The 27,335-nt window shown below is 35.6% G+C and overlaps 1 protein-coding gene across 6 annotated transcripts in view; it reads right to left on the minus strand.

Moving 5' to 3' along the window:
* ATP6V1H (ATPase H+ transporting V1 subunit H) overlaps window positions 1–25,059 on the minus strand; it is an 87,254-nt gene extending 62,195 nt beyond the window's left edge. For 4 of the 6 annotated variants that reach the window (XR_464424.2, XR_008917716.1, XM_007487126.3 and 1 more), the window contains exons 1-7: window positions 24,786–24,997; window positions 23,032–23,200; window positions 10,806–10,908; window positions 9,140–9,229; window positions 6,253–6,366; window positions 4,328–4,432; window positions 142–198 (exon numbers count right to left, since the gene is read on the minus strand). Coding sequence is in view for 4 of the 6 variants with exons in the window: in XM_007487126.3 (XP_007487188.1) it covers window positions 142–198; window positions 4,328–4,432; window positions 6,253–6,366; window positions 9,140–9,229; window positions 10,806–10,908; window positions 23,032–23,144 (582 nt within the window). In the remaining 2 variants the exon portion in view is untranslated. Of the gene's footprint in view, window positions 1–141; window positions 199–4,327; window positions 4,433–6,252; window positions 6,367–9,139; window positions 9,230–10,805; window positions 10,909–23,031; window positions 23,201–24,785 lie in introns of all 6 variants that reach the window. The other 2 variants (XM_056823918.1, XM_016431525.2) reach the window with 2 other exon arrangements.
* Between the last annotated feature and the right edge of the window lie 2,276 nt (window positions 25,060–27,335).

A 27,335-nucleotide genomic window follows, 5' to 3' on the forward strand; every position in this document is an offset into this window, starting at 1 on the left:
AATCTAAAGTGGATAATAAACAGATTTAAATGTCATGACACATTATAATATACTAGGACTAACAAATATTTTGAAAAAGTTTCAAGCATCTATTATTAACAAGTATAATACGTTAAGTCAGTGTATTAAGACAATACTTACCTCATTTGCACCGCCTGTTGTTCCTGCGTCAAGAGCAATACTGCTACCCAACAGTTTCTATTGCAAAATAAATAACTTATTACTTAGTTTTTTCTTTAATTTTATCCTAACATCAATTTAGGAAAGGGAACAGAGAAAATTTAACTTTTATCTAATTCTATTTAGTAAATTATATGAGAAGGTAATGTTGTCATGAGTATAATGTGAAAAATATTCTGGAGGGTACATTTTTTCTTTAAATAATAGAGCACTTGCAAATATGTGTATCCTTATTATAAATGAACCATGTTAAGTAGAGAAAAGCATTGTCACTAAAGATAATATAGGGGAAAAAACTAAGTCATCAAATTATGTTTCTCTCAATAGGATGTATACTTTGAGTCATATTTCAAGAAGTATTCAAGACTTTGTAATTCTTTCTGAGCAACAGACTTGAGGATACAAATTACCTGAGATTTGCATCTATGGCCTAGAACTAACAGCAGCAATACTAATAGTAGTACTAACAACTAATATCCAATCAAAATTTTAGAACAGTATCTAGCAGAAAACAATTAAGGTAGGGTAACAAAAAATGAATATACAAAAAGTGTATTTGAACTTCCTTAAGGAAATAAATCAGGTTTATTTTTCATTTGTTCATAATGCTAGAACTAGAAACCTAATAAATGTTGTTGACTGCTGCCACTAAACAACTAGTGTGCCCAAGATGCAACCTTGCAATTACTTTGAATTTAAAGAATCTCTTTCAAACGAAATAGTGCATTCTGGCGTCTATGAGGAGAAAATAAGTCATTCAAAATATTTAAAAGATGTTTTCCAGAAATACTATCATGTGGTACTTGGGAGAAAAAACATTAATACAACTGAAAATAATCATAGTGATAATCTTAAAGAGATTATAAAGTCAATCCTACCATAGGTACAATAGAATAACTCTAATAATTAATATCAGCAATACAAAGTTCTCAAGAGGGAAGCAGAAATATGCCAATGGTTTTAAAAAGCACCACAGAACCCAGGTATATTGAAAAGTCAAGAAGTAGGAGTAAATGAAAAGAATGGAAGAAAAAAGGAAAAAGAAGCACAGTCTCTAACCTTTGACAGACATGTCCCCTTTTAAGATGATGACTTCTCTAACATGAAGTTCAATTCTAAGGAAATCCTTTGTAGACTCAGAATTAATAACTAAACAAAGGCTTTTGCAATAAATGCCTGTTTTCTTAATTGTGAGCCACCATAAAGTTTATGTCCAAAAAATTTAAAACTAAACAAAAAATGAAATAAAATCACCCAAAATACTGATTGCAAATTACAGTGATGCTTCTTTACTATCAATGTATACTTCAAAAAAGCAGAAAATGAATCAAGTTACTACACAAAGGCTGACTGAAATGTTAATGTTGTTATACTAGAATTCTAAAATTAGTGATAGTTGTTTAAAGAAACATTTCAAATAGTAAGAGTAGTAGTAAGAGTAAGAAGAAATCTAAAATGCTATTTTGGTTAATGAAGCACATTAATATTGAGGGGGATGATGTATTTAAAAACAAAATCCCATTTTCAAACTTCTATAGTTTTCAGCTTCTAAGTACCTTGTTTTGAAAGCTCTATGAAGAAATCTGATTGATTTGGAATTGACTAGTTCTTTGAAGATGTAATTATTTTCAAAACCAAGCCCAAAAAAGCATTTTAAAATAGAAGTAGTGGGCTCTTACTTCAATTAAACTACTGCTCAAGCAGAGTATTTTATATTACTAAACATCTCCCAAACTATTTTTTTAGACATGCATGACTATCCCAATTTTCATAACTCATATATTTGGAAATTTTTTTAAAGTAACAAGAATCAGCCATAGAAAATAAAATGTAAGGAAAATATTAGATTGGGGGGGGGGGGCAGCTGGGGGTTGTTCAATGGTTTGAGAGCCAGGCTCAGAGACAGGAGGTCCTGGGTTCAAATCTGGCCTCAAATACTTCCTAGCTGTGTGACCCTGGGCAAGTCACTTAACCTCCATTGCCTAGCCCTTACCACTCTTCTGTCTTAGACCTAATACCCAGTACTGATTCCAAGATGGAAGGTAAGGATTTAAAATATATATATATATATATGTATAAAAGATTTCATTTCACATGCCTGAAACCAAAACCCATTCAAGCACTGCATTCGCACTCATACATGTACATCTTTCAGAAAGCTTACTCAAACATACATTTATTTTGAAAGTCAGTACCATAAGTAGAGCATATCATCAGTTTCTGCCCCTTTCCTATGCCTCAAAAACAAAAATGCTTCTAGTGAATTCCCACTTCCCATTACCCTTTTCATGGCAGTATCTCCTCTGATACTTCTCCATCACTAGATGAACCACCTTCATGTCAATGATATGTTTAACCCTACCCACTCTCTTCTATCATTCCTATCCAGCATCCTCTTCCAAAAATCCCACTCTTCATTTCATTGTCTGGAAATCATTCTTGTCTCCTCTTCACCACCACCCCACCTGGAGTCTATGAGGGAAGCAGCATTCTTACATACAAAGAGATTTAACTACTGTTATAAGGAAGAGATAAGTTTAGGTTTGCAGAACACAGAGGCAGGAGACCAGCAGGAAAAGATTCTAGAATGCTGACGGGGTTAAGCTGAAAACTCAGAGGCTGTCTGGCTCTCTCTGGATTTGTACTTGGAAGGGCTGGATGCTGAGTCCTGAGCTGGTTTGACCCTATCCTTTATTGCTGTCTGTGTTGCTGTTCTTGTGCTGTGTGTCCTGAAAAAAAGATCTCAAGAAGCTGTTTCTGTCCTGTGTAAACCTCAAGTTGTCAGTAAGCAAAGGTCCAAGTCCATCACTGGGTGGAACTCTGTAGTGTGGTTTAGGTGAGGTGGTTTCCCTGAAGGACCTTGGTGAGTGAGAAGGCTGACTACCCTTTTCCTTGATCTTCTGAAGGCACTATCCTCCGAAGAGGCCCCTCATCTTGGAGGAGGCCTCGAGGCTAGAAGTCGAACTAGATTTATCAATCTTCTGAGAAGGTCCCTTGGCTGAGGCCTCTGAACTCCCCTTGGCTTAGGCCAGACCGGGACAGATCTTCTACCCTACCCTTTCCCTCTTCTCCTTCTACTTACTTTCTTTCTTCTATTGTAAATAAACCACCATAAAATCCCATAGTGACTTGAGTATTTCACTGAGATTGAATTTAAATCCCTGGCGATCACTAATATAATATATTCAGTCATAACCCCCTAATTTTACCCTTAACAGTCTGGACCCTTTCCTGAATCCCTCCCTGATCTGTTATTGACTAGTATTTCTAATAACAACCAAGAGAGGATTTTAATGCAGGATAAATAGACAGGGACTGGGTTTTACAGGATAGCAGGACAGGGAGATAGAGTAGGAAAAAATTCTCTGAAGATCCTTTGCAAGAAGGCATTAGCTGTTGGGTTACTTAGTCAGTAAAATTATTGTTAGGGATTTCCCCTTACCCTCTTAACCTCTCCCTTTAAAATAAACTATACTCCCATTTTTACTGAGACTTTGTTATCTGTGTACCCTTCCCAGACTATGGTCTGCCTGGTCCAGGCTGACTGTTTGGCCCTTCCACCCACAGTGTAGAAACCTGTTACTGGCCCAAAGTTCATACTTATCCCATCTAATTCCATCTCCCAAAATACCCTATTACACTACCATCCAAAGAGCCCCTGTCTATTCCTTGGCTTTCAACCCCACTCTGAGCACAATAAAACAATATACAGAAAAGCTACCCAACAGACCACTAAGCTATTTTTTTTTGTCTCAAGAAAGAGTGGGAATGAATAGGCTTGAAATCAACAGTGCAAGTCCAATGATAGAGTTTCTCACCAACAACTTTTGGTCTAAATATTCAACATCAGAAAAATGCAGTGAAAGTAGAAAATCACCAACAGAAAATTAAATACAAACAAGATGCTAGCTAATAGAAAAATGCAGTGAAAGGGAGTTAGAGAGAAACAGACTTTTACCATGGGGTGCATATGGAGGAGAAAGGAAGAAAGAGAGTAGGAGAGAAGAGCAGAGAAGCCAGGTTTAACCTAAAGAAGTATATACTCCTACTAGAGAGCAGATTCCAATTCACTACCATAACTATTAAGACTTTAGCATCATGATATGAATTAAATATTCCTTTAAAGATTGCAATTGAAATTTTTTACCTGTGAACTCAGCTGAGTTTTTATCCAGTTGAAATAATAATTTAAGTCACTGCCTTCCATCAATTCTTTTCCCCATACTGCCAATTTGGCAATAATTCTTGCTGCCTAAAACCAAAGAAGAAATGCTTGAGTTATAATGAATTAAAGAATCACCAAGGACATTTGATTCATAAAGCATATCAAGTATCCTTAAATCTATGATTCCCAATATTATTTGGAGTTCCAACATCCTATCCTATGACCTTGATTCATTGCCTTTTTTTGGTCTTTAAAATTCTATTTGTTACATATGATAGACGTCTTGGAAAGAGAGAAAGGAAAGACATCATAAAAAAAATTTTTTTTAACTCTTACCTTCTTATCTTTTATGAAATTATTGAATGCTTACAATGTCTTAGAGTAAGTTTCTCACTGTGTTCCTCATATTTCTTTATCTATAAAATGAAGGAGTTCGGCTATCTGGACTCTAATATTCTTTTCATATCTAAGATCTTATGACATTCTAAATGTGAGTCACTATACATTAATTTGCATGAAAATAGACTAAAAGACATTATCCAGAAAACATATGAACAGATAAAGCTGATAAGCAGCCCAAAGGCTGCTATGGTATCCACAGAATTTTAAAAGACCAGGTATGGGTCTTCATTACATTGGATTTATCCCTTATGAAGAGTTTAAATGTTTATTGAATCAAATTATAATAAAACTATTTGATTTTGGCATATTTCTTTCCATTGCCCTTTGGATCTATTACAATTTTTATTTTTTTTGTGGTAGTCTATGGTTACAATCATATAAAAATCACCAGAAGACCACAATACACAATTGTATATATATGTATATACACACATATATATATACATACACACATCCAAAGGATGAGAAGGCACACACAAGCTAGTACTATTCAAAAGGGTCTGTAATGGTGAATCACAGATCTGTTGAAGTAACACGAAGTACAGTGTTGCTAAAGATAACTCAACAATTATTTTCTTTAGTTTATTATAGAGTCTTGTATGATCTTAACATGTGCATAGAAGACATCTTACTGAAGAAAAACACCTGAGGCCACATTTTATTCAACAAAGACAAAGGCTGTTTTTGTAATCAACAAATATGTCTAGTAGGATATCTCATATTCTTTACAAACTTGGTCACTTCAGTTTGTCAATGAATGCAAGCTGATAGAGAAAATAACCTACAAAAATTTGTCCATTTCCTTTTCATACAGGATACCCTTGATAAGTGCAAAGACTGTTTTCAAATATTTGGTAGAGCTGAGAAAAAAACAATATTAACAATTAGCCAATAATGCCTTCTCAGTTTTTTGTTTGGTTGGGTTTTTTGGTAATAATATCAGCTGTGATTTTTTCCATTCTTTTAAAATCTCCCCTGGGGATAGCTTGAATATTGACCCCTAAGTACCTTTAAAACTATATAGATTCCAGAATGTTCTGTAATAATCTGTAATAATTGATCAGGCTCAGCAACTCTGAGTATGAACTCAAGAGCTCCTAAATGTCATTGCCATTGCCTTTGTGGAGGTAAGAGTACTATTGTGGTGGGATAATTGTGCCAAAAATATTAAAAATAGATTACAATAGAAATATAATCAAATTGTTTCCAGTTCATTTGCTTTTGTTCTCAATTATTTTCAATTACATATGCCCTTTGGGTGATGAAGCTTAAATTGGGTCTCCCCTTGGCTTTGTACAGTCTTTTCCTATCCATTGTTTTTTACTGCTTTGCAAAAAAAAGGTATTTTTCAGTTACTACCCATCCATTGACTTTTAAATTAACAGAACTTAGATTTCAATAGCACAGCTATAGTTACTCCCATGAAAATGGAAAAAGTTTGCCATACACAAACATCCATAGTCATAGATTCTCTACAATGGGAATTTGATCAACTGAATCCTTACCATGTGGACAGTGAAAAGATCCTGGCGATTCAACATTGGCAGAAAGTAGGACCATGCTGTAGTCTTACTACGTTTAGCATAATCAAAGAAAATGCTAACACGTTGGTGATTTTCCTGAAGAAACAAATGTTTTCAAAAATGTCATTTTCATGTTAAATTTTATACAAAGAAATTATTAGAAATGAATATTCTTTTGATTATTAAACAAGCAAATAGTAATGCACTAAAACACTGTTAAATATTTTTTCCAATCTTCAGATCAAAGAAATTTCTAATTTGTTCATGTTTGTTTTTTTATTTTATTCTAGATTTTAACAATTACCTACTGTTTGATAAAGACTTTTATCTCCTTATCTTGTGGAATACTTATCCCAACTATTGAGACATATAAAAGAACTTCTAATAGGTTTTATTCAGTTACAAGACACTTCAGAACATTTTTTATCCTTAACCTGAGAATACTAAGAAAGTTAATTCTGTTCCCATTTTATAATTACAAGAATTAAGCACCATGCATGTTTCATAAAGCATTATAAAAGATAAAGTTTTGAATTTATTTTACTAACCTATCACTTTGCCATTCCATACCTCTACTGAAGAATTTGCAATAAATTCCTAATGCCTTTCTCATTAATTTGAAATTTATTATTTCAAAACAAACCATAATCTGACATATATCATATGATTTAATCTATTTTGTTGCCTACTACCCTCCAACATGAACCTGTGATTCCAGTAAAGCTAATCATCTTCTGTTTCCCTGCAAAAGCCAAACTCATTCCCAGCTTCCATATATGCTCACATCATTCCTTCAAGTTTACAAGCCTTACTTTCATTACCTACATTCATAATTTCATTATCATTCGTTAATTATAAAAGAAGTAATGAAAACATGTTTGTGATTTGGCTTAAATAATACCTTGACTTTTGTTTAAATATAGTAAGCATATGTATGTGGTCATAGGGGAGACACACTAATATGTCTTAAATGCCCTAATGGTTAAGGTGGTTGTAACTGGAGTAGTAAGAAAGTCTTCACTGAAGAGGCAGCATTTGGTGTGATCCTTAAAAAAATTTTTTTTTTCTAATAAAACTACCTAGCATTTAGCACAGTGCCTGGCATGAAATAGGCACAATGTTTATTGATTACTGATTGACTGATCATTTAATCATTTGCCCTGGATCTTTATCTCTTTAAAAAAGAAAAGTGAGGGAACCACAAAGTGCCAAAGAGCTAGTAATCAGGTTCAAGTCCCACCTCTGACCTATACTGTCTCTAGTATAAACAGCTAATCATTTAATCTCTCAGTGTTCTAGAAGATATGCACTGGTAGAATTTCCTCCCCCCCACCCCACCCCCCAGAGTTACCTATATCAATGAAATAGTCCCTATTCCTATCTTTACAAAATGGATAGAACTTCACTGAAGTAGTTGTTTTAGGCAGATATATTGGAAGTCTGTCAAGCAGAAAGAATGGCATGACAAGAGAAAAAAAAAAGGAGAGGAAAGGAGAATCCTAATCAGGGAACCCACAAACTCCTATTTCCATTTGGCTAAAGCACTGGAGGATAATAAAACTAACAATGATGGACATTTATACAGCACTCTCATAGTTAAGAAGTACTTTAAAGATTATTATCACATTATTATAATGGAGTCTCATAACAACTCAATGAGGAAAGAGTAGGTGGTATTACTAACTCCATTTTACAGTTGACAAAATTAACATGCAGAGAAGTAAAATGACTCTAACCATGGAGGTAGAGAAACAAGTTAAGTTACGATTATGGTAGACCTAATGTGTATCCTATAATCTCATAATATGTTCAAGACCAGGAAAAACTTGAAGTTTCAAACAAAAAGTTAGATGATAGACATGAAAAAAACATGAAAAAGCCATTGCTGCCTGCCTTTGGAATCCCTAGAATTTAAGCCCTAGATTGAATTGAGATGTTTATTAAAAGAGAACCATTTACCATTACCTAATGACATAAAAAAGTAATTTTAAACAAAAAAAGGATACAAGAGAGTAGTTACATGAAGCATAGCAAACATAGTGAATATTCAATTGGTGGAAATCGTTAAATTCCAAATGAGGTTTTCAACCTCTCAAGATTTAACTTGGACTCAAGTTTTCTCAAAAAGCTTTTCCCCATCATTCATCCTCATCTTCCAACAGCTCTAAAGTAACTGATCCACTTACCTCACAGGCAGTAGTCTAGTTTACAGCCAATACTTTGGAAGTTAAGAGATCTAAATGTCTGATCTCTCTTGTTTAAGAAAATAAGGCATACTTAGCTATTAGCTAAGTCTTCAAATTTGAGGCTTGGAAAGTCTGGTTATGATGGAAAAACTTCATTTATCCTAATTCTCTGAATCTATGGATCAGAGAGCAGTCTACTGTAAATCAATGGTAGGTAGATGTCCATAAAATCACAAGTCAAATGTCAGTCTATAGATATTCACATCCTCAAGAGATGTCTATAAACACACATCACTGTATCACTTTTCTTCAACTCTCTCTAAACACAAGAAGTTTTAGTGAGTTGTATTCTTGGGTAGGAAGCTAGAGCAGAAACACAGAAGACACCTTGTTCTGTCTAGAGGGGCAATCAGTCAATTTTAACAGAAAAGTTGCTAGTAAAATTATATGCATATAGTATGTATTCAATAAAGGCTATCTAAGAACTATAGCTAATAAAATTTTGCATGTTAAATCATCCTGAAAAACAAGCACAGCCTATATACATGCTTACAATTACTAAATTATAATCCTCAAAAGCTAGATACAGAATTGGGAAAATTTTACTATCACTAGCTATAAGTGAAGCATCCAATTTTATAGAAGTAAAGCTAGAATATATACTTAATAGAGTAGTAACCTACCTGAAGCATATCATCAACCAGGGTTAGTATGTATTGAACTGTCTGTTCTTTGGAGATGTGAGTCATTAAGTTTATAAATGTTTTGGCACACTAGAAAATAAAAATACATTCAAATTCATATTAAATACCATAATCTAAAAAAAAGTTTATAAAAACAGTGGGGATAAAGCAAGTACACAATTAACTATTTATAACAAAAAAAATAATTGCCTTTATAAGAGAAATTTTCAGTTATCCATGCATAACACTGACAAAATGTCTATTATATACAGTGTATGTACTAGATGCTATGGGAAACCAAAAGTTAAATAAGACATATCCTAGTCTGAGGAGCAGCTGGGTGGCTCACTAGATTGAGAGCCAGGCCTAGAGATGGAAGATCTTATGTTCAAATCTGTTCTCAGACACTTACTAACTGTGTGACCCTGGAAAAGTCACTTAACCCCCATTGTCTTTCCCTTACTGCTCTTCTGCCTTAGAACCAATATGCAGTAGTGATTCTAAAATGGAAGGTAGGGGTTTAAAAAAAAATTCTATGCTCAAGAAGTTTACTGTGTCATATAGGTATAACTCTTTTATATGAAGATACAAAAATCTTTTAGCTATAAGAAATGATGACCAAAATAAGAAAATGTAATTTTAAATTCTCTCATATTATAAAACTACAAATTACATACAGGAAAATAGCATGGGTAGCTTCACTCTAACCCCTAGTTTATGACAAACTGGTTGAACCTAATTATATATCTTCTAATCTTTACTTTAAGGTTTGTAATCTTAATCTTTACTAAACCCAAAAGGGAAGCAAACAATAGCCCTGAGGGTCATGCTCAAATTTCACTGAAAGCTGAGAACCAGCTAGTAAAAATGTTTTATCAAAAGATTAGCATTCTGGCCCCCCAAAAAACACTATTTCAAATATTCAAAACATTTAGGATTTTAATACCAAAATCTTAATTATTAATATGTAAACAAGCAGCTATTCAAGTAATTTTCTTCTTTAGGCCATTCAGGACCCTTTCTTAGATAACTAGCTAGTTAACTTTTAGCACTATATGTAACAAACTGGTACTTGCTAGACCACTGAGATGTTCTCATTGAAAAGATCACAAAGGTGATAGCTGTAAGAAACATTCACATCAAATCATTTCGCACAAAAGTAATAATCATAAAAATAAGCCGATAGTTTCTTGACAAAAAAGCATCAAAGTCACAAAAAAATGACTGTCAACAAGAAAAAACTTTCATCATCTTTTCATATTCCTTCTACTGCAAATTTAAACTAGTATGTAATGTACCCTAAAATCCAATGAGAACTTTGTGGAAGCTGAAATTTTTATAGAGAACATTAAAAATGATATCAAAAAATGAATACCAAAATTCAATAAAATGAAAAACTGCAATTAAATCTATTCCACAGAATATGATACATGGGATTCCTCTTCATTTGTCATATACCCTTAATAAAGATAAAATTATTTAAAATTGAATATTTTATTATCTTTTAAAAGAAAAAGTTCTTTCAAGTAGCCAGATCCAAACATTACACAGCACATGTTTATTGTAAACTATAACATGCATATTACATAGTTATATGAATTCAGACATCTAGATTTTGTGAAAAATTAAACACTTTAAAAGATGAAAAAGTTTCAAAATAAATTACCTGGCTGCCTTCAGTTTGAAGCATTTCTTGCATCTCTTCTGGACTTCTTTTCATCTCAAACCTTTGGATAAATTCACAATCTTCACCTGAAATCATCTGTCCCCTACCAAGCAAAGATAAGATTTGTTGTATTAAATAAAAGTTAGTCTGTTTACACTAAAGTTGGCTTCCAAAAAATCATCTAGAAATCATTAGTTTTTCTTCTCTCTCTTCTAATGCTCCTTATCTTAAAAAGTAGAAATTAAAATAGCACTAAAAGGCAACTTACTCAGATAAAATGTAATTTCATTATCAATGACAGCACAAGACGAGGCAACAAAAGAAACTTTCTTCTTCTTGGTAAAAAGCCAAGGAAGTAAGATGTAGAATGTTGTATACAAAAAGCATCAAAAATTAAATGCTGAAAGTAAAGACCCATATCCTGCCCCAAAGCACATTACCTCACTCTCAATATATGTATCTCCTATATTTTATTTCCTATTTCACTAAGGCAATAAAGGAATGCTCTGTGGTACTTTTATCGTCATTCAATCCATTTCAATCTTTTTATTCTTCCCTCTAATCTAACTATATATCCCTATTCTTCTCCAAAGAGTACATCTTTATCAATTCCTTAATCTCAACCATTTTCTACCACTAGAAGAAGTTTGCTTCATAAATATTCTGAAACTCATGCTTTACTCCTATGTTTCCTTCATATATTCTTCTTTCTTCTCTTGGTTCTCCCTCAGGATACAATCCTTGTTCTTTTCTTCACAATATCTCACACAGAAAATGAAATGCTGACAAGTCATCCTGTGTGTGTGTGTGTGTGTGTGTGTGTGCACGCGCAATTTCAAATTCCTCTCCCTTTGATTCAATGTTTACTTCTAAATATCTACCTCAAATATCTTACTAGCACTGCAAATTCCAGAAGTCCAAAATTAAACTCATTACTGCTCCCTTTACTGAGCTGTGTCACTAAATATCCTACAAAAGGCTCTAAGATCTTTCCCATCTCTTTCCATTCACAAAGCCACCACTATGTTGTGCTCTTATCACATCCTACTGCAACATCCTCCTAGGTAACCTCCTTGTCTCTAAAAACAGAACTCCTTCAGACTGTTTGGTTTGTCTACTCAAAACATTAGGACCTAAATATGCTATATATCATCCGGGGTTAAATAACAATACTAAATCTTTAAATACAGATAGGCAGGGATTACTCAGATTTATCTCCCCCTTGCCCCCCAAAAGAAATATCACTAACTTTAAGGTATTCTTCCAAGAGCAATCAAAGTAATACAAAAATAGTTCCATTCTATCTATAAGAGAAGATTCAAAAAGAGGTACTAAAACATTCACTTCTATACTACTGACTCCCTTTTTCAGTATGTGATCCTAGTCCATATCACTGTAAAGTTTACGAAAGTTAGAAAATATTTTCCATGAAACCAAGCCTAGGATCATAGAGCTAGAACTAGAACTAGAACATCCTCAGAGGCATTATCATCATCATAACAAAAACAGTAACAGTAATAATTTATATAGCATGTTAGTGTTTGCAAAACAGAAATATTAGCTCCTTTTATCTTCACAAAAAAACATTTTTTATCAACAGTTTACAAATGAGGAAAGAGAATGGCAAAAGTTAAATAACTTTTACTGAGTCTCACAGTCAATAAGTGTCTGAGGTAGCATTTAAAGTCAGGTTTTCTGGACTCAAGGTCCAGTATTTTTAAATACACAGTCACCCTAGCTGACTATCCCCTCATTTCAGAGATTAGGAAAGTGAAGAGAAGGGATTAAGTAATTTGTCCAAGGTAATTAAGTGTCATAGGTGAGGTTTTACACATGTTCTTTAGACTATCTGAAGCTACTTTTCTCTTATTATGAAAAATATATAAAATAACAGGGAGCAATTTAATTCTCTTCAGTCTAATACTCCTACTATGTAATTTCAGATCTTTTATTTGTTCTTGGGCTAATTATTTAGGACAAACATTATAACTGGAAATTTCACATTAGAAATATCAATGCCTAGTATTAAGAGTCGAAGTGTTTTTCAAGATGAATATACAGCATGCTAGCAACATGTACATACACACATGCATGCAGACATACAGTATCCTGTTATATAATTGGAAATATCACATTAGAAAGATCTCAACAACCAATATTCAAAACTGAAATGCTTTTCAAATGGAATATATCTATACATACATATTCATTCATTCATTCACACAAATACACATACTCCCCAGCATATACCATGATCTTTTAAAAAAAATCTGTTCAATTTTTCAGCATCAGAAAACCATTCTAACAAAACTCTCTATAACAGTAATAGATTCAAAGGAAAAACAAATTTAAATATCTTAAGATATTCTGTTTCAGGAATGTCAAAGAATAACAGCATTATGATCAAAGTCAAGAAACTTAAGTTTTAGTTGCCCTACTGATCCGCAATTTTACCTACCTGGGCAACAATTTCCTTATCTATAAAATAGGATAAGGGGAAAGGTTTGGGATTCTATCATTACAATCTTCTCAATTAATTCTTAAGTTTATTACAGTTCCAAGAGTCTACATAGTCTACAATTCTATGAATGAAGACAAAGAAATTAGTTTATAACTTTTCTCCTAGTTAGTACCACATAAAACCTAAGATGACCTATATAAATATTGTTAAGAACTGTCATGTCTTTTAAAAGAGCAAAGGAAAGTATTTCATTTGATGGGGGTTTCAGAGGATATCAAAATACAATTGATCAATTTTTTAAAACTTTTAAATAAAATTTTTATAAATCCAAGAGGCTAAGAGGGCATTTTATATTTCAATATTTCAATTCACCTCCAGTAAAATCCTACTCTAGGCCTGATATCTGCATGAAAGTGATCCTGTCCTCTTGAAGGCTATGCCAGTGGAATAGCTCTAACAATTCTTACCAAGTTAGGAAGACTTCTCATAGAGGGTTACTAATAGACTGAAGGAATTTTTTTTTAATCCAAGGAATAGTCTACCTAAGTTTAGAAAAGTTTAAATTTTCTCTCACCATGCCATATGTGTAGCATTAACCGAATCTAAAATTAAAGCAACTTAAAAATAAATTCTGCAGCAGCTGGGTAGCTCAGGGGATTGAGAGTCAGGTCTAGAGACGGGAGATCCTGGGTTCAAATCTAGTCTCGGACATTTCCCAGATGTGAGACCCTGGGCAAGTCACTTGACCCCTATTGCCTAGCCCTTCTACTCCAATACACAGTATTGATTCCAAGACGGAAGATAAGGGTTTAAAAAAATAATAAAATAAAATAAGTTCTCTTCATCAGAGATCCTGCCATTTTTATAAATATAAAATCTACTTTGCCAAAAAGAGGTATGTTAGCATATTTTCTCTGAGCAATAATAATTTATGCCAATAAAAGAATTCAGGGCCCCAGAATCTAAGTGTTTTAAATAGTAACCCTCATTTATATAATGAATAATTCATATATTCATGAAATATGTCATGAAAATCAAATTTCTGTTAATAGAATAATCATTCCAAATGAACTAAAGGCATTTCATATTTTAAATAACCATACTATGAATCCTTATATGATATAATCATTTCCTAACTTGTTGCTTTTTAAATTTCAATATTTATATATCAAATTTTCTTAAAGCAAGATATGCCCTATATTCTATTAAAATTAGTCATGGAAAAAAAAGGTAAATAATCCCAAGTGAATGAGTTTGGCTACATTTCTTGATAAAGTATCTCCACTAAAACCTGTGTGTGTGTGTGTGTGTGTGTGTGTGTGTGTGTGTGTGTGTGTGTGTGTGTGTGTGTGTGCGCGCGCGCGCGCACGCGCATATGTGCCTGGTGGAGAGACATTCTGAGGGACAAGGCCATAAAGTCAACTGTGGATGTTCCAGCAGCTAAGAGAAGTTCCAGGCTGCGATAACAGTTAAAGAAGGAGAGAAAAGTTCAGAAAAGTCAGAAGCAAAACCAGGAGGGGTTAAAGTATGGAGGCTCTGAGAGCAAGCTTACATCTCACCAGATCCTACCCCAAGCTGGCAAGGCTTCAATAAGGGCTCAATGACAAAGCATATTTGTCCACCAAAAACCACAAAATCAACCACCTGGCAGCTAACTGTGAGGGTTCGAAGCAACTCAAGGCAACAAACCACTGAGGGAGAAAAAGTTACACCAGGCCACTATTTAATAATAGACGACTCTACTCTGTTGTAAATTCCATCTGGTATCCTCAGGCAAGACTAGCTCACCCCTATCACCTTGAATCAAACAGGCTTCTGTCTTAATAGATCATAACAATTTTATCTGTAGTCACCTCCTCTTTCCTTCCCTGGGACAGAAACTGCTTTCCTGCCTGATAAAATATATTCCCAGCTGCAAGGCACTCTTCTCTTCCCTCTACTTTGACGCTATTATTAATTTGACCTAAACTGCCAAACAATGCTGCTTGTTTTGCAGAGGGGGCTAGGAATCAAGATAAAAGTTAGACTTGAAGTACTAACTATTCAGGAATCTCCTTCCCAGCAAATGGACTTCCCTAGTTAGATTTGGAATAAAATTTTTATTTTATTTTCAGCCAGCCAGTCACTAAAGTTATTGGCCTCCAGTCTAGAGATCCTCTAGTGAGCAAGATTCTGCTGAGGTTTCCTGGGAACCCAGGCTGAGAATAATCCAACGTCATTAAAGAAGTTGCATTATGTGTACATAGTAAGAGCTGATGATATCTAGATCTTTGAAGTATTAAAATAGCTATAAGATGCCATAACACATGCCTTAACAGTGATACCTCTGGTTTAATGATATCTGCTCCAAAGCAACATTATTTTTTTTTTAAAGTTCAACAATTTAGCAAGCTAGTAAGCAAGTAACCCATGTGGTCATGCTGAATCTAAAACTGGTAAAAGCTGTTTCCTAATTTTCACTGAGAAAGTCAATTCCATTTAACACTTAGTAAGTATCTACTATGTATAAGGGGCTGTACTAGGCACTAATAGTAATAATAGCTATCATTTTTAGTGCCTAAAAGTTTATAAAATACATTTGTTATCTCATTTAAGCCACACAACAATCCTATGAAGTAGGTGTTGTAAAAAATAGACTCGAATACAGGACTACAATCCCCACAAGCCTTTGCTCCACTTCCCCAGAATGCCTTGTAATCTCACCTGGGCCGAGATCGAGAAGGTATTTAAGCTGATTCAAAGGCTTTTGAGGGGGCTCTCTCTTGGCTCTTTTTGGACTTCCGTTCTGGAGCAGGCGGTCTCTTGCGTGATGTGAGGTTATTTTGTCTAGGCCTCTGGCCTAGGCACATGTTTCTTACTTGTATATTCTTTAATCTTTAACCTTTAATAAACCTCTAAAAAATATAATACTCCTTGCAGAGAGAAACTAATTTCTACCTGCCTCAGTCTCCCCATCTCCCCTAAATTTTAATCTTTACAGTGTTTTCATTATTTTCATTTTATGGATAAGGAAACTGAGGCTAAGAAAAACTTGGAGAAGTAGGAAGTGCCTTAGGCAGCATCAAACCAACACTATTTACTACAAAATCTGGCCTCCTGTCTCTAAGGATATAAAGTCTCTGCCTTCAATGTTTGTTCTAGAAAATAGAACATGTGCACTGATACATAAATGCAAAAGTAATGCAAATTAATTTCAATAGGAGAAGAAAAGGAGCATTGGGGGCAGATAGTGGCAGGAAGTAAGAATCTTGTGTAGAAGGTAGCACCTCCACTGGGCTTTCATGGAAATTCTGAAGGAAGATGAGAACACAATAGGCCAAAACATACCCCCTATGCCAACTTCACGGTTCATTCCAAAATTAAGAAAGAGCCTGCTAACAGAAACTTAAGAAGGCAAATGACATGATTTGAAACTTCCTTGATTTTTTAATTAACATAGAAAACTAATTTTATATCAACTTACAAAAATTCATTTTCTTCATTATAAACATGCCCCTAACATACTCTCCTTGCTTACATCTAATAATTCTCTCCAATTTGTTCAATTAACATGCAATTGCACTCATAAACTCCAAAAATTTGATTCTAAAATCTCAGTTGTTCTGACAGAATTATCCACATATGAAGAGGTATATCACAGAAAAATTTTAATGGTCTAAATTAGATCTCATTAAAGAACTAAGAAAAACACACAAACACAATCTATGTTATAAATGCTCACTATATATTTTATGACAACTTCCAATATTGTTTCTTCTCCCTAACACCAATAAATACTAAGACTATTTCAAAGGAAGAAGAAAAAAGATACATGGAAGCAAGCAAGATATGACTAGTCTACAGGCTCTGCCCTTCCCTCTTCCTATTATCCATAACTATATACAACAGTCACCTGTTCCACTCATCTCACCTAAATCCCAAGGCTTTAATTTCCAGTTTCAGTGATCCTCAATCATTCCAGGAAAAGGAAATAGAAACGTAGAGTGAAAAGTATAGAAACTGACCCAAACAGGCAATTCAGAAGAAAAAATTAGTTCTGTTTGAAGATAATCAGGGAAGACTTCATAAAATAAAAGATTCTTGAATAGGGCTTTGAAGGATAATTTAAAATTATATAAGTAGAATTGGGAGTAAGTAAAGGACATTCCAGGCAGTAGGAATAGCATGAACAAAGACAAGAAAAGCAAAGGGCATAGGGAAGAGCAAGTAATCCAATTTGACTGAAGACAGAAATATATTAAGTGCTATAAGGTGATTCGTGCTTATTTATCTAGAGATCACATTACTAAGGTTAGGCCCCAAGGGCATTATTGAGAAGCCAAAAAGCTGTGTATGTATGAAAATATTCATGAAAGCTTTGTTATGACAAAATAACTGAAAATAACACAAATGCAATGAATGGAGAAATGGCTGACTAGATTGTGATATTTGTAATGGAATGTTTTATGTTTTTAGAAATGACAAATATTAGAAATAGGAAGAAAATAAGGGAAATATATGAAGAGATAAAAAGAGGGAAAAAAAGAATGCACATCATGATTACATATTCAAAAATAGCCACAAAATCAAGGGAAAAAAGAATCTAAGTAAAACAAATCCAAAGGGGATTCAAAAGCAAATGTTTATATTAAACTACATATATAATTTATATATTTTCAAAGAAATTATAAATAATATGGATTTTGAAGTTTTGTACATAATATTTTTATGCATTTGCTTGGTGGTGGCAGTGGTGATTACTAATTAACTAATGAAAACAAAATAAAAATTTTAAAAGATATATCATGATGGTGCACAACACTGGCATAAAGGGCCTCTTTCGAACATATAGTAAAATCTTAAACATCCTTGGAAGATGCAATCAAGATAAATTTATTTTAATATAAAGATTATGACTACAAAGTAAGACATAAAGACATAAACTGGAGAGGTGTATACTTGCCAAAAGTATTTACCATTGTCATGAAGTATTTAGGACAGAGTATGTATCAGAGAGAATTCTCAAATAGATGTTTAAGAGGTCCAGATGATTCTGTTTGGATGACTTTGTATTGACTGTATTGAAGAGTATCCTATTGGTCTTACTCTCCAGATGGGAAAACAATGTGGATAAACAACATCTACCATCCAAACCTTGATATACAATTGGACAGACAATCCACAGAAAAAAAGTTCATCAATATGTGCCTCTTGGGTAGACTCAATACATGGAAAATTAACTGAACCCAGAAACAAATGGAAAGAGTAGAATAAGATGTACTGCCTTTGGGAAACAGCATAGCACTTTTCTCCAAAACAAAAGTCCATCTTTTTAACACCAATAATATTTCAGTAAAGTCAAATAGCTACAAGCTATGGAATACCACAGTCTCTGAATAAAGCTGCAGGTCATCCAAAGGGTCATCAATAGGTACACATTGGGCAAAATGGAATGTAAATGTAAAAGATATCATCAGACAAGGATATAAAAGTGAAAAACAAACTGCATTTTCTGTTCACATACTCAAAATGTCAAGGAAGTCTCAAGGGCAAGAAGTAGACCCACTGGGAAGTATTTACAGGACATGAACAAGATCTGAAAACTAAGAGAAGATACAAATGGGTTGCAATCCTCACCCACAGAGAGTACCTATGTCAGAAAGATAGCATATCCCTTAGGTATATGGAAGTATTAGAGGAGAGTGTAGTATCAAAAAAAAAAAGATAGAAAAGAAAAGTGCTAGCAGTGGATGACATAAGAACAATAGATAATGGAAAGAAGAAAGAGGTGATAAATTCTCATTTTACTTTACTCCACCAGGGAGAATAATCTGTAGGGTACAAAGAACAAAATAAAGTGGCCAAGAGAGAATTAATATATTCAAGATAAGGAAGTAGGTAAGATGGCTATCCTTGATAAGTTGAAGTCATCAGTCCTAGAAGAACTTAAAAGTACTAAATGAACTGGCAGAAGCTACTGTCAGTGATTTTGGAAAAATCTTGGCTAACCAGAGAGGAGGTATTATAGGACTGGATAAAGAAAAATGTTTTACTGACTCAAAAAAAGAATAGAATCTTCAAACTAAAGACTAGTAAGCTGGATTTCAATTCTATTATTTTGTCTGAAATTGATTATTTAGAGGAATGACTCTTAATATCTAGAAAAAGCAATCAATGGTCACAAAAAGACCCTGTACAATTTTATCAAGAATAAGTCCTGCAAGACTAAATCCATTTCTTTTGGTTACTAAATGAGCAAGGTAATATAATATATAGTGATTGTAACTAGATTTTGGCAAAGCATGACAAGGTCTCTCATGCTAAGTGAACCACAATAAATAATACAGTTGGGTAGATTCAAATTGATTGAATGGCCAGATCCAAAGAGTTGTCATTAACCTGGATGAAGGTCTTCAGTGAAATGCCCCAGGGATTTGTGCTACAGCTAAGACATTGATTTTAAAATGCTGAAGATATAAATGAAAATGTTTACCAAATTTGCAGCTAATAAATTTAGGCGATATACCTGTCAAGCTGGATATTTCAGGATCCAAAAAAATAATGACAAGTTAGAATGCTGGGTCAAGAATCTATTAAGGAGAAACTTTAAAGAAGTAAATGTAAAGTCTTGTACTTCACTTCAAAAAAAACCAACTTCACAGGTAAGGTTAATAAAGGATAATTTATAAAAGCCTATCTGAAAAAGGTCGATGAATTTTAGTAGATTATAAGTTTCATGAGTCAAAATCAAGAGTTAGTAATTAAAAGAAAGTTAGTATAACCTTATTGTCAAGAATTATGGGGGACAGCTGGGTAGCTCAGTGGATAGAAAGCCAGGCCTAAAGATGAGAGGTCCTAGGTTCAAATCTGGCCTCAGATACTTCCCAGCTGTGTGACCCTGGGCAAGTCACTTGACCCCCATTGCCTTGCCCTTACCACTCTTCTGCCTTAAAACCAATACATAGTACTGATTCCAAGATGGAAGGTAAGGGTTTTAATTTAAAAAAAAAAAAAAAGAATTATGAAAGGGATAATCTTGTTAGGTAGCTCCTTTTTAGGATAGAGTGCCAGGTCTGAAGTCATGAAGTCTCCATTTTCTGAATTCAAATCTGACCTCAGACACATAATAGCTGTCTGACTCTGGGCAAGTCACTTGACCCTGTTGCCTTTCCCTCTTCTGTAAAATGAGCTAGGAAAGGAAATGGCAAACCTTTGCCAAAAAAAAAACTCCAAATGGGGTCACAAAGTCAAACACAACTGAATAACAACAAATGGGCAAATAGTTGGCAGAATGCTTAGAGTGCCAATCCTTGGGTCAAAAATCCTGAATTCACATCCAGTCTCAGACACATTACATTTGTGACTCTAGATAAGTCACTTAACCCTATTTGTCATGATTTCCTCATCTGTAAAATGAGCTGGAGAAGGAAATGGCAAACCACTGCAGTATCTTTGACAAGAAAATCCCAAATGGGGGTCATCACAAAGAGTCAGAAATGACTAATCAACAACTACAACCTATTAAAATGAGACAGAAGTAAATTCCAACCATGTAACAATGTCCATGGAGACAGCAAGGTGGTTCAAATGGATAGAGCACTAGGCCTGGAGTCAGAAAGACCTAATTTCAAATCCAGCTTCAGATACTTAAATAGCTGTGTGACCATCAAGTCCCTTGTTCCCTATTTGTTTTAATCTACTGGAGAAGGAAATTACAAATCATTCCAGTATTTTTGCCAAGAAAACCCCTTGGATAGCTTAGTTTATGGAGTCACAAAGTATCAGACACAGAAAAAAAAACAGCAATCTTGTTATACCCTGTATTGAACAGATCATATCCTTAGAAATGTTCTCAGATCATCATGCCACACTAATGAGAGTTCAGAAAAAAAAGTGACCGGAGAAGTAAAATGCCCTGAGTTCAAAGCATATAGAAACTGGTTGAAATTTTAGACTAAAGAAGAAAAGACTTTGTGAAAGGGACAGAGTATTATTTTCAAATGTTTACTGGGGTCCCCAAACTTTTTACACAGGGGGCCAGTTCACTGTCCCTCAAGACTGTTGGAGGGCCAGACTATTAAATAAAACTATGAACAAATCTGTATACCACAGTCTGGGATATCGGAGGTTGCAGTGCTGGCTGTGATGGGCCTGGCATACCTTGCACAGGCCCATTACCACCACCACTCTACCGGGCAGCAGTATACATAGTATGGAATCCCCTTCCCCAGATCGCCACTCACCATACTGACATCTTCCACTGTGCACTCACATAATCCTTTGCACGGAGCCTTCTTCTCGTTCAGTTTCTCTCAGAACAAGGCGCCATACAAAGGATTATGTCACTAGAAGTAGTACTGTACATGAGCGATGCTGCACTTTATTGACGCTGCCACATACAATGCTTCTCTCACTAAGGACCAGTGAAAGAGGTGCCCCTTCCAGAAGTGAGGTAGTGGCCAGATAAATGGCCTCAGGGGGCCACATGTGGCCTGTGGGCCATAGTTTGGGGACCCCTGGTTTAAAGGGCTATCATATAGAAAGGGGATTTGTTTTGCTTGGCCCCAGAAGAGCAACAATATAAGTTGCAAAGAGGCAAATTTGGGCTCCAAAAACAGTTTGCATGGGGAAGATTATGGATGAAAGAGTTTGAATGATTAGTTAAGAGATTACTGCAAAAGCCCAACAGAGAGGTAACAAAAGCCTGAGAGATATGAATATACTAGAAATAAGAGGAGAAACTGGATTAATGTTTTGAAAGTCAGTGATTAGGAAGAAGGTTCTATTTATAGAAATAGGGAAAATAGGGAAGAACAAAATTCTATAGGATGGTCAATTTAACTGGATTTGGGATATCAGTGGGACTTCCAGATGGAGCTATTCAGAAAACAGCTGGCAATATGGAATTAAAACTTGAGTTTTCATTTGTATATCTTAATTCCCCAATTACATCACAAGTTGCTTAAGCACAGGAATCTACTTCCTCTTAACATTCCCCATAGTAATTAAAATGGTTTTTTATGGAGGACATATGAAGTACAGTGAAGGAGAAAAGAAGACTATGTAAGTATATAGGAAGTGGAAAATGGAACATTTTCAGTAACTTTGTAAAAGAAATGGAGCATTATAAAAAGTTCGCCAATCTTAAAAGTTCTTCAGGCACCATCACTAAATATCAGATCCTATCAGTTTGTTTCATAATGAATACCAATGGCACTGTTTAAAATATAAACAGACCCTGAGGTATTATAAACAGGCTCCTTGTCCTCTCTGGCCTAAACTGATTCCAGACTAGAGAAATCAGGATACATAACTAGACCCCCAATATTTCACTACCTACAAATTGTTAGAGTGGCATACATAAACACAGAAGGAGTGATTAAAAGAACTGTCTTAGTAAATAAATTAAAATTAGTAGCTGGAGTTTCCTTATTCAACAATGTGTGGGGGAGGTGAATATATGCACATACATATTATCAAATACATATCTGAACAAAAGAGGATCTATATCATATGTACTATCATAAATATCCACCAACACACAATAACTTTTTTGATAAAACCAAGTCTCAAGAAAAAAATCATATGCAGATAAACGAATAGTAGTAAAACTCAATCTTAATATATGAAAAAGACAGTCATTTATTTTAAATAGCAAGTTTTTCCACCTACTGAGATTATAAATGTTTTTCTAGGATCTACCACAGTTAATATAACCCCCAAAAACCTCCCCAATTGAATGGGAAGCAGCTGACTACCCATGATTCAACATAAATCTATACTTACTGAAGATAAGACTGCCAGTTTACTTTGTTGGCCCGAACTTCTGCAGCCTTTGCAGCAATGATGTTTGTTGGGACAGCAGCATCCACAGCACCTCGAATATCCATTTTGGTCATCTAAATTTGTGGTCTTGAATTTTTTTAATAGATCTTCAATAATTAATGAGTCAGATCTTCAATAATCATTAAGTGAGGTATAAAGAAAAAAAACACCAAAAATAAAACAAAAAAGTTACATTACTCTTCCCAAATTTTAATTACTTAGACATAAATCTCCCACTCTGTGGTCTGGATAGCTTTATACAGTAACATAAAATGGGCAGAGGCAGAGTAGATAATTGCCCTGGGACCCTTCTAAGATTCCAAGTATCCAACTCTAGATTGTGGCCTAAGAGTGACATTTTCATCTTGAACTTTTACTTTTCTAGAAAAGAAAACCTTAAAATATTTGCATTAATGTAAGGGTAACATCATGCTAGAGAAAATTTAAAATAACATCAGAAATTATTTGATTAAAATACAAAATATGAGAAAATGCTTCAAATTTATACAAACAGGATCAACTCCTCTATATTCTCCTGGGAGAATATAAACGTGTAAAATCTCTATGGTTCAGATAAAGCCACACATATAGTCAATTCATTAAAAGGAAATGTTAAAGGAATGACATGGCAAAAAAAAAATTTAACTTTTTAAAATACTCCTGATCTAAAAAAAAATGATACTTATGAGTTAAAATGATATTTTGGGGCATGTGTAAGTTATTCTCTCAGAAGGTATGAATTTTTCTGTTATTTCACAAACATAGCAGTTCTTCATGATTGTGATACAAACAACAATTAATGTCCAAGTTTAAACAGCACTGAAACTCCATAATGATCAAGGACGTGTAAAGTCTTAATATATTAAGACTTTCTCTTCATGTCTGCATAAAGATTACTAATCAAATACTAACCTAGCATGTTGCTATTTAAATTATAAAATATATTTCCAATATGTAAATATGGCCACAAAAAGGCAGATTCACATGCCATTTTCTATAAAACCAGACCTTCAGTTTTAATGCCAATATCATCTGAGGATTTGCTGTCTAAACAAATAGTTGTGACAAGGACAGGACAGGACAGGACAGACCAGAAAAAAAGAAGCAGGTGATCTCAGCAATCAACTGGCCCAGGCCCAATCAGTTTTTCCTATTGTCAGTGAAAGAATAGGACTATTCTCTTATCAGTGGAGTCCCTCCCAAATCGAGCCAGTCCTCACGTTCTAGGACCCAAAATAGGTGGGGGGTTGTGAATGAAGAAAATGCGTCGCAGCTTTGGGAAAGCGGCCACCTCCAAGACAACGAAGATCCTTTCAGACCCTCTAAGAGGGGAGCCCTCCTCCCCGATCCCTCATCACCCAGCAACAAGGAGCCCACACTTTCAATCTCGAAAAAAGGCCAGTAGGTTACAAAGACGACCCGGGGAAAGTGGGGCGGGGGAGAGGAGGAGGAAGGCGAAGAACGGAGAGCTAAGTCTGGAAACGCTAGTCTGCTGCTCCCCAGCCCCCCTCTTCATCACTTTCACCTACATACACCTCAGAAAAAGGGAACGAAGCTACGCAGCGTCCAAGCCACAGCCGCCTAATCCCAAAAGGGGATCCTGCAGAAGGGGTACGCAGGATTAACAGACTGAATCCAGGCGCCTTCTCCTCCACCCCCGCCCCAGGCCGCCCCAGCCTCCGTTCTGGTCCCGAACTGGGGTCTACGTCTCTTACCGGGTCCTGGCCGTGCGGTAGGCCGAGGTCTGGGGGCGTGAGTGTAAGCTTTGCCCTGGAGCAAAGGAGACAGGAAAAGTCCCTGGCCCAGTACAATCTTAGGCCGACGCGTAACCAAGAGGGAACCGGCTGTTGCAGTCTCAAACTGACAGAGAGCGGATCATGTGACGATCTAGCACGTGACTAGCCCTTGGACTGCGGAAGCCGGGAGAACTCTGGGGCCTGGTGCATGGGGCGGGGCCGACTCCGTCTTCTCTTGATTGAGGGCGGTCGTTCCGCGATCCTTTCCGACGTCGGACGGCCAGACGCAGGGATCTGGACCGAAGAAAACTAGTGGGGCCCCGCTTGGGCCGGAGACCGTGCAAAACCTTGCTCACGGTGCGGCCAAAATGGGGAAACTGAGGCGGCAACTGCCCCAAAATACTGAAACTCCCATACCTTGTAATGAATCCAAAAGTATATGAATCTAAATGTGGAAGAGACCTCCGAGCCCCATATTTTACAGATTGGGAAACTGAGGCCCAAAGAGATTTAAAGGTCTTGACCACCGTCTTAAAAGTGGACAGAGTTGGGATTTGAATTTAGCAAACACAGAAAGCCATCTAGCACGCTTTCTCTTCCATCGAATCATCATAAAATTTTCAAGTGGTAACATTTTATCCAAGTTAGTATCATGGGCCTCTCTTAAAGTTCTCAGGGTAGAGGATGTGCCACGGTTGGGCTAGCCCGAAAAAGTGTGTGGGGGCTTACATTGCCAGGGTCATCGGGCTAATTGCCTCCTTTGACCTTGAAGAGGCTTGCCCCGCCGTGGCACATTGCCCCCAACACCACTGACTAGATCGACTCAGAACTCCTCAAGATTGAGTTTCCAACAGCCAATTTTTTTGGGTCATTTCTTCGTTCTCATCCCCACCCTCCACCCCGCTCACTTCCTTCAGACTGCCCTACACAAGATTTAGAACTTGACAGTTGGAAGAAACTTAGAAACATTGTACAAGAATTCCTTCTGCATCCTCGACAAAAGGTAGGCCAGCATTTGCTTAAAGACTTTCAGTTTAGAGGACTACAGGACTTCTTTCAGAAGCAGCCCTTTCAACTTTGGGGGAGCTCTAATTGTTATGGAAGGTTTTCACACACTAAACCTGAATCTGCCACTCAGAAACTTCTACCCCATTGCTACTGTTTGGATTTTAGGACCAAGCAGACCAAACAATCCCTTTCCTAGACCTTCAGATTTTTGAAAACTGCTATCATGACCCCTGACATTAAATATATCTACTTTAAATTTTTAACAGAATAAGCATCTCAAGTCACCCTCTCTCAAAGAAACTCTGGTTCTCTTTTGCCTCTAGGATAAAATTTCTGTTTGGCTTCAAAGCCTTTCACAGTCTTCTTATCTTTCCAGGTTTATTGTACATTACTTTCCTAAAAGCACTCTACATTCCAAGCAAACTAGACTACTTTCTTTTTCACTTCTCTACATTCTATCTCCCAACATCTTACCTTCTTATCAGTTGTCTTTTATGCCTCGAAAACACCCCTCCTCAGATCTACCTCAGAGATTCCTATCTTTCTTTAAAGCTCAGTTCAAATACCACTTCCAGTGGGAATTCTAACTTCATTGTCTCCTTTCCAGTTGCTATTGTCTTCCCTCCATAAAATCGCCTTTTCAAATTTAAATTTATGTATGCATGTTTAAAAAAAAAAGTATAAGCTTCTCAAGGGAATGTGGTATTTTCCTATCTGTCTTTGGATCCCCATGGACCAATGATTTACCTGGCACATAGTAGGCACAACACATGCTTAATTGGCTGGATGAATCCCTAGTACCTTCAATTAGTACTCCTGTGATAGGAGCTTTAGGCCCCTCAATATCCAAATTGCCAACCTCAGACAGTCTTCAAGTTATCTATCAATGTCCTTCCTAAATTTTGGAATGCAGAAACAAACATTGTATTTAATATGTGATGTGACCAAGGTAGATATGTTCTGAACACTATGTTTCTCAACACAGTCTAGTATAAATTTGATTTTATCATTTTGCAACTTCACCTCTCCCAGCTCAAAAAATTTGTTTTGCATTTGTTAAAGAAAATCCACTCTGGTGTTCAAGACAAAACAAAATAGTTCCAACCAATAACTTCCCAGCCTTACCTCATCCTGCTCACTTATATAGATCATATATTTTAGCCAAACTAGACCACTCACTATTCCTTTTTTTTTTTTAATAAAACCCTTACCTTCCATCTTGGAATCAATACTGTGTATTAGTTCCAAGGCAGAAGAGTGGTAAGGGCTAGTCAATGAGGGTCAAGTGTCTTGCCCAGAGTCACACAGCTGGGAAGTGTCTGAAGCCAGAATTGAACCTAGGACCTCCCATCTCTAGGCCTGGCTCTCAATCCATGGAGCTACCCAGCTGCCCCTCACTCACTATTCTAAGAATATGTCCATCACTTTCTAAACTCTGAATCTTTGTATAGCTGGGACTCTAGAGAAGCCAGGGAGGGCAGGAGGCAGTGATGAAGCATGGGGGACAGCCAGCAAAAAGGT

The sequence above is a fragment of the Monodelphis domestica genome, chromosome 3 (assembly GCF_027887165.1).
Source record: "Monodelphis domestica isolate mMonDom1 chromosome 3, mMonDom1.pri, whole genome shotgun sequence".
Taxonomy (NCBI): domain Eukaryota; kingdom Metazoa; phylum Chordata; class Mammalia; order Didelphimorphia; family Didelphidae; genus Monodelphis; species Monodelphis domestica.